The 9,049-nt window shown below is 38.3% G+C and overlaps 1 protein-coding gene across 1 annotated transcript; it reads right to left on the reverse strand.

Moving 5' to 3' along the window:
* Positions 1–3,792: 3,792 nt before the first annotated feature.
* LOC102013365 (vomeronasal type-1 receptor 4-like) lies at positions 3,793–4,677 on the reverse strand (the record flags this gene model as incomplete). The annotated part of the gene is made up of 1 exon (XM_005414936.2): positions 3,793–4,677. A coding segment is annotated over exon 1 (885 nt), but the record flags the coding sequence as incomplete, so codon positions are not given.
* Positions 4,678–9,049: the final 4,372 nt, after the last annotated feature.

Below are 9,049 nucleotides of genomic sequence, written 5' to 3' on the forward strand. Positions count from 1 at the left end.
CAGAGTTATGGACAGATTGGTAGGAAATTATCAATGGCTGCTGTAATACATGTTGGTATCTTTAAAGTGGTTTCTCAGGAAAACAAAGATATGCAAGAAAGATCTAACAAGTAGTTACAGCCTAAGGATTGTGAAAAATAGCGGGTTACCTCATCAGTGACTCCTTTAGCTGAGGTGTGATGGCTGGAAGGAAGGCCAGGATTGAAAAGAAGGACCAAGAGACTAGCACCAGTGTCCAGCAATAGGCTCTTTACTTTTTCCCCTATAGTCATGATTACATGGGGCTCCTCCTTGAAGATAACAGTCTGGCCAGAGGGAGAAGGCAGAGTATGCCCTGGGCCCCTTCATTCCTATTGGACCAGCTGGTAGGAGGGGTCTGAGCTCTGGGCTTTCACTTCAGAGGGCAGACTGATCTCCATTGGTCACCTTTGCATTCAGAGCATGGTCCAGGGGGCTTCTTAGGGCTGTCCCTCTTGAGATGGACTGGCTTTTGACAGCAGTAGCAGATGAATGTAGTTGATGAGTTCTTCTTCGGGCCCCAAGAATCAGACTTAGGGTCTGTTTCTCTTAGTGCTGCAACAAAAGCAGCTGTTTTTCTCAGTCTCTTTGTTTTCTCTCCTTGGCCTCCTCCTCCTCATGGCTATAAAATACTGAGGAGGCAATTCTTACTAACATCTCAAGTAAGTTATCTGGGGCAAAAGCCATTTTTTGTAGTTTTTTTCTTCTATCTGGAGCTGACTGAGCAATAAACTTATCTGTAAGAATAGTTTGTCCCTCTACTGAACTGGGATCCAGGGAAGTATGCTTTATCAATGCCTCTTGTCTAAGAAAGCAGAGGGGTGTTCTCTCCAGCCTCACAGCACATTGGGATCCTGCAACCACTTAGTGTCCTCTCCCCAACCATCAACACAGGTGGCAGGAACATGTGGATGAAGTCCTCGGCCTGCTAGTCAGTCTCAGCACCCTCAGGTGCAAAGTGTCACAGGCAGGTAACCTAGACATGTACCTTCTGCATGAAGGTGGTTTTTCAAAATCTGAATATTGGGCACCCATGTAATCCATGAAGTCTCGGTGCAGACCTCTCTGGAGCTCCACTCACTCCTCCACCGCAGCCTGGACAGCTAGGGAAAGAATGGCCTCCAGGGGGTCTCCCTGGGTATTGCACAAGGTCCTCCTGGTTTCCAGCTCCCGAATGGCTCCCACCTCCCCAGTCAGCTTGACCTCTGAGTCGTCGGGTGTCGACTCATGTTCTACGAGTCCTTATTCATCAGGTGCTCTTCCACTGACTCCGGACATTTCTGGCTCTCAACAGCAGGGCCAAGAGCAACCCATTGTGTGGCATGTTTTCCCAGAGGTTTCTCCATGTCAGAATGGTTCATGCACGTCTCCAGGCGGGCCTGTTGTGTTGGTGCTTCTCTGTGGCATGGCGTTTCTTGACTGTGCTGTGGCGGCCGGCCTGAGGGCTGGGGCATGTCTCCACACTTCCTCCTGGGCACCTGTAGCTTGCCTTTCCAGGCGACCACGCAGCTGGGCGTGCCGAGCCCTGAAGGGCCCGCGCTCCCCAGCCGCGTGATCTCCCGGAATGGGCACCTGTGGCCTGTCTCAACATTTTTATTTTTCTTCCAGCAAAATATTTTATTTAAATCATTGGCCTTTTGTAATATAATTTGGAAGCTTGATTTTAATGACTCTTTCTTTGCTGTGGTGGTCAGGACTACTATGGGTGTTCTAGGTCTCTTTTGATTCCACAGGAATTTGGGGAGTATTTTTCTACTTCTCTGAAGAATGTTAATAGCATTTTGATGAAAGTTGTTTTAAATATAAATTTCATTATTGGGATTATGGCTATTTCAACAATATTGTTTCTGTCTATCCACCAATAGGATACCTTCTAATGTCTTCTTCAATCTCTGTTTTGAGAGGACAATAATTTTCATTATTGAGGTTTTTACTTCCTTGGTTATATTAATTGCAAGGTATTTAATTTTTTGAAGCAATTGTTACTGGAATTGTTTCCCTGATCTCTTTTTGGTGGATTCATTATTGATGTATAATAATGCTATTGATTCTTATATATTCAATTTGTATCTTCCACTTTCCTGGAAATATTTATTTATGTCTTCTGACATATGACAGTTATTCTAACAAGACTTAAAATAGACAATTGGAAAAATACTGATTTCTAACCATCAATCCTTCAAGAAATTAGTTATGACAAGAGTGTATGATAAAATCAGTGGAGAATAAGAGAGGGAAAATCTGTACTTACTACATTTTTTGCAGAAAAAAATCTGTTTCTCTTTATATATCTCTCTCCATCTCAGTCCCTCTTCATCTCTGTCTCTCTCTTTATCTCTGTTTCTGTCTCTTTCTCTTTCTCCTTCTCTCTCTATGTGTTATACACAGATCAGAAATTGAGAGACACATTACTGAATTTTATCTTATATTAAAGGATAAAACAATAACACAGCACTACATTTTTATAGTTCATACTCCATGTACTTAACTTACATATTTCCTACCTATCATTAGAATGATAGACATTGTAAATAATCTCCTTATTGTGAATTTTTTGTCACTTATTGATTCCCCACTGTTGTAGTCAGGGTTCACAAAGGAAACAATTTCATACAGGACACATAGTTTATTTTTTTCAGTACACATAATTTATGGAATTATTTTATAACCTTCACCCAAACAGTCAAATGCAAAAGAGTGCAGGAGATCTGTCCACACACTAGAGACCCACAGAGTCCAGCTGGGAGCCTGAATCCCATGGCAATGTCCTGCACAAGTCCTGCTGAAGTCCTAGAGTCGATAGCAATGATCTTCAGAGTCCACCTGGAGGCCTAGAGCCCATGACAATGTCTCATGCAAGCCTGGATCAACGATTGCACTGGGAAGGCCCAAAGGTCAGTGGTGAAAGCTGGAAAATCTATGCCAGTGGGATGAAAGAACTGTGCCAGAGGCTGAAGGATCTACCCTGGAGCCAGGAAGTAATGCTCACGATAATGACCAGAGCCCTCCCAAAAAGAACCACAGTCATCCTCAGTGACAGGGAAGACCCAAGCTCCTCCAATGATGAGAATAGCTAAGTTCATATCAGGAAAGCCAGCATGACAAGCTTCTCCAGGAGAATCAATAGCACCACCTCTTCCTCTCCAGTTCTCCTTTTTACGATGTTGGCAACAATCCTCAGGTGGGCCCTCCACACCCAGAATGCTGATTCTGTTCAGCTGGGTGTTACAGGTTGACCACCAGTTGTCAAACCATTACACACATCAATAATATAATGCTTGAAACTATATACATTCTTGTATATACATAAGGAATTTATCCAGGGCAGCATGTCTATTAGCAATACCCCTTTAAGTTTTTTGCTATCTGTTTTTTTAAAAGACTAAAAATAAGAAGTAATTTTACTTGTTATACTGTTTACTATATTTCCAATTATTCGGCATAATTCCTATGTATCTCATGTGAAAATCATTAATTTGATATTTATGTCATTGTTATGCTTCTTAAGAATTCAAAATCTGAATTCTTAAAATTTACAGTATATGTCATTCAGAATAACCACATTTCAAGTGTTCAAAAACAACCAGCTTTGTTTTGCTCAAATGTGTGGTTAGGTTTCATCTGCTGAAGAACAAAACATGGGTTGTCAGTGTATACCTCAGTTTTCTTTGAGTAATAGTAAATCTTATGTCTAAAAAATGTGATCATTGTATTCAGGTATACCTAAATTGTACCAGCAAACTAATTAAATTTTTAAAAAGGCAAATTAAATTTGGAGATAATTTTCTTATTTTTCATTAAGATAAAAGGACAGATGGCTGGATACCATGATGATAAAACTCCATTGATCCTGTCCAGTCCTGGGATTTTCTTGGGTCTAAAAAACAAACAAAACATGATGATGTTGTTTGAACCATAAAAGAACACAAAGCAACTTACCAGCAAAAGGATGCTGTGAGTGGCTTTGTGTTCAGGAGATAACTGGGAAGAGTGACATAGGCTGTGGACATGGTGGGTTCTTTGGCGGTGTCTGTAGAGGAGGTTCACCATGTACAGGCTGCTCCAGATCATGAGAACCACGAACAGAAGATCTCGAGTCAATGTCATACATAGAAATGATGCTGTAATGACATATCCATAGTGATTAACATGACAGTATGCTTGAGAAAACACAGAACCAACAGCAGTGAAATTCCTATTGGCTCTTACAGTTTCAATTATGGGGATGTAAGTGAGCATGTTAATGATCCAGAAGAATAGGAACAAGGGAAAAATCCACTTAGAAAGTTTAGATTTTACCCATTCCCACTGAGAATTACTGGGACTGATAGTGATGGCCTGAAATACACTCAGCAGAGAGGTAGTACAGATGGAAAGGCCCCGGGTAACTCTGTATGCATACAAAAATATTTTGCAACCAACATTGTCCAAAAACTGTCTTAATCCAAAGGAGGACATGATATCCGGTAGCAACCTGAACATGATGGTCAAAACATTGACCAGTGTCAGATGTGTGAAAATCAGATCTATGGGCTTTTTCAGATGAGGATTAATTAAGAAGGTGAACATATATAATATGAAGACCAATAAGTTCCCTATTAACCCAAGGAAAATTTCAGATATGAGGACAAATCCAAAAAGCTTGTCACCCAGAAACATTATCTGAATTGTACTTTAGATATTTTAGTTGGGTAAGCCGGGCCTCCAACAAAAGACAAGTAGATGTTTGAAATTAAAATTAATAATTTATGAATGAGTTTAGTGATTGACAGCTCAGGATGAAGGGAAGCTGATGAAATGTTCAGTTCTCCTGTGTTTCAAGCTCAGATGTGACATTTCCAGAGCCTGGACTCCAGGGATTCTTGACACCCTAGAATAAAGATGTGTTATGAAACAGAATTTAAATGATAACACTTTGGACTTTAGTATATTTGGACAATGTGAAAGAAAAAACTGCATTTTATTTTTGAATAATTTTCTTCAGCGTACTAAATTTGCATTTTACCTCTGAGTTTATGTTTCAGTTATCAGAACTATGTGTGGACCAATCACTTCATATTTATAATTCCTTTTAAGATTCTTACTGTATTAAATCATTCTTCCAAGTCAGTAATAATTTGCAACATTCATCAAACACAAATTACCCAATTGGGACCATTTTACCAATACACAATGAATCGCTACAGTTCATGCTTGGTGCTTAACATCCTATCTTGTGTAGGACAACCCCCACAATCAGGTATTTTCTGGTCCCACGTGCAATTCATTGCATGGTTGAAAAGCTCAATCTAGTGAAGTCTATATATCTTACAGGTATATACAAGTCCATTTGAAATTCACATTTTAGTTTCAAACTTTTTAGATGCTTACTATGAAAATGCAGTCAGTAGATTCACAAATACCATTAGAATGTGAATGATATAACATTCATTAATGTTGAAATTTAAATTAATAAGGTGATTTCCTCACCCACATATATTAGATTTTGGATTTATATAGCATATTATTCTCTGTGAAAATCATTCTACAGATTTAGTGGTTTTTGTCATCTAAAGCATTAGCTTTCTTTGCTGAACAAACCCCTACTTGATTCATCATTTTCTTCCGGTTTTTCTTTTCTCTATAAATTTTTCAAATTTTCTTTATGCTAACAAAAATAATTGTGAACTAAACTATACTATCAACTTTCCCTGCAACTCTATTCTCACTTATCCATTTTCTATCATATTCTCATAATTGAGTAAGAGAAGCACTCAAAATATTTATCAATCACTAATGACAGTGTCTGATTTACATATAACCTTTTCATCAGCAACTTTGTAGTTTGCTGTTCATTCATTTGAATTGTTTGAGATTGTGATCTTTTTGCTCTTTTTGAGACAGAGTTTCACTATGCAGTTCAGGCTGGCCTTGAACTCACTTTGTAGCTCTGGCTACCCTTGAATTCATGGTGATTCCCCTACCTCAGCCTCCAGAGTATGAATGAAAACATATTGTGGACACATAGACTATAACATGTAAAAGAGAGATAAAGGGAAATGACCTTAGGTAAGGAAATGATGGCTAATCACCTCTTAAAACTAGAATTCACATTTTCTCAAGCGCACACAGAGCATCTCCAGGAAAAGTCATGTATTAGTCTACAAAACACATAAAAAATTAAGAACATTAATATTCCAATAAATATAATTTCCAAGGGCTTTTAATTTAAAATTGTGAATCAATAACAAAAGGACTACCAGGCATGGTGGCACAGGCCTCTAATCCCAGCACACGAGGTGCTGAGACAGAAGGATCATTGTGAGTTCGAGACCAGCCTGGGGTACAAAGTGAGTTCAAGGTCAGCCTGAACTATATAGAATGACTCTGTCTCCTCACCACACCCCAAAGAGAAAGTAGTACTCAGATAAATAGAATCAGAAGTGGAAGAGGATCTGTCACATCTGAAAAAGCAAAAATGCAAAGCATCATAAAAAACACTGTGGTAAATTATAGTATGCCTTAAATAGGACAATGCAGAAGAAATGGATAAAGGCCTGAAAACATAAAACCTACCAAGACTGAGTCATGAAAAATTAGTAAATGGGAAGATCATGAATGAGAAACTAGACTGAAGCAGTAATTTAAATACTCAACAAAGTAAAGCCTGTCATCTAACAGATTCACAAATGAAATCATCAAACATTAAAGAGTAACCCATAATAATATTTGTCAGACTGTTTTTAAGTGCAGTTGTTTTATAAAACCAGAATTATCCACATTCCAAATCCATATAGAAAAATACAAGGAAAGAAAATTACACACTAACATGCCTTGATGAACATAGATGCAAAAATCCTCAACAAAAATAGCAAGAGACAGAATTGAATAGCATATTAAAATGTTCAGACACCATGATCAATCAAGTTGGGTTACCTCAGGAATGCAAGTCCATTTCAACATAATTAAATCTATAAAAGAGATACACTATTTCAACTGAATGAATGGAAAAAGTGAAATAAGAATCACAGTAGACCGCAGTGTTGAGTGAAATCAGACACACGAGCTTACATAACGCTACATATAATTACATATAATCTCTTATATGAGAAACCCAAATTATACAAAAGGAGCAAAATGAAAGATAGATAATAAGAAGTCAGGAGATAGATCTCACCCAAATGTGAAGGGGATCAAGGGACAGATGGAGGGAGTTAAGTGGGGAGGGAAAGGGAATGAACAAAGAATTAAGATGTGTTATGTGCATGTACCAAACTCCACTCAAGGAAGGTAAACATTACGTACTGTAAACGTGTAATAATAACACAACGAGGGTGAGGATTTATTGCCTGTGATCTCCAGGGCTTGGAGTAACAGCAGGCACAGTATAACTGCTCCAAGATATCCATTTCATGAACAAAGAAACAAATTAATGCTATATTCACAAAAGCCTCAATAGATACAAAAAATGCATTTGATAAAATTCAACATTCTTTCCTTTTGTAAAACCTCAAGAAATTTTCAGAATCCTTGACGAAGGTTAGATGAGCCCCAGTGCTGTACTTACGCAGAATCCCTTCTCCCTGCTCTCCCACACTGGCCTCTTAGCTCATTCACCAGCTGTAAAATATGGCAAAAGCAACCATTTACCGTGATGTGTAGAAGGTTATACCCAATGCCCTGTAGCATTTAAACAGACTTCTCAAACCGGCCTTGAATGAACATTCTGGTAAGAATTCAAATGAAGGAGAGATGTTTAAACAGATGACTCAAGCTCACATGTTTTTTCTGATGGGAAGAAAGGGTAATAATGTGACAAAGGAGGCGAATAAGTAGTGAAGAGGGTTCAGTTGGTTTAGTTACCACATAGGAGGGAAGCAAACTGAAAGAAGATGTACAGGCGTTGTGTAACAGCTCTCAAAAGCTTTGAAGTCTTACATACTAATGCGGAAAAGAAAAGTTTTGTACCAATAAACTTAATTAAAAATAAAAAAAGAAAAGTTTCTCTGCAAAAGATATAACTTGAGACAAACTTGAAGATGATAAGGAAGAAGTGAAATATAACTGTCCCTGCTGCCTAGGTAGGGAATGGCTACAAGTATTCATAAGATAGTGGCTGAAATCGTTCAACAAAGTGATTCTTTGTGTGTGTTAATCAGCTTTACATTCTTGAAGAATACACCACGGGCAAATAGCTCACAAAAAGTGAATATTTATTAGCTCACAAGTTTGAATGCTTCAAGTCCAATATAGACAGTAGGGACTCCATTTATTTGGCCTGTGGTGAGGATTACTTCATGGTGCTAGTGTATATAATAGCAAATAATCACATCTGAGAAGGAGAAAGAGGAGGATGAGGAGAAGGAGGAGAAGAGAGACAGAAGCAGAGACAGAGAGAAGGAAGGAAGGAAAGAAGGAAAGAGTGATGACAGGAAACTAAAAGGTAGGCTTTTGCAGAAAAAATGGGGACTAGGATGAGGGGCAAAGGGAAAGGTGGGTAAAGGATTGAAAATGATTAAGATACGTTAAACTCATATACTGACTGCACAAACAGAGGTCACCATTCTGTATTACTAACATGGTCTGGTAACAATAAAATAAATAAAAATCAAGGAATCACAAAAGTGACAGTGATACTTAAGGAGAGTAAAAACTAATGCAAAAGTACTCAGTCCTTCAAAACATCATTTGTGTAAATAACAAAAAATATTAGAATGGGGGGTGTGGTGGTGCATGCCGGCCCTCCCAGCACTTGGGAGGCTGGGGCAAGAGGATCACTATAAGTTAGAAGCCAGCTTGGACTACACAGTGAGTTCAAGGCCAGCCTGAACTACATAAAATGAGAGTCTGATTCGAACAAATAAATAATAATAATAATAAATATTTGGCAAAAATGGATTAATCTTAGTACCAAAACTACCATAAAAGCATGGTCATGTTAAAGGTTAAACACTGAAAGCTTTTCCATGGGATCAGATATAATTCAAAATATGTGCTATTAGTATTTCTATGCCTCACATTTCTTGGAGCAACTGGACTTTAAAGAACGAAA

Source organism: Chinchilla lanigera, unplaced genomic scaffold (genome assembly GCF_000276665.1).
Source record: "Chinchilla lanigera isolate Chin_1 unplaced genomic scaffold, ChiLan1.0 scaffold00208, whole genome shotgun sequence".
NCBI classification, from domain to species: Eukaryota; Metazoa; Chordata; class Mammalia; order Rodentia; family Chinchillidae; genus Chinchilla; species Chinchilla lanigera.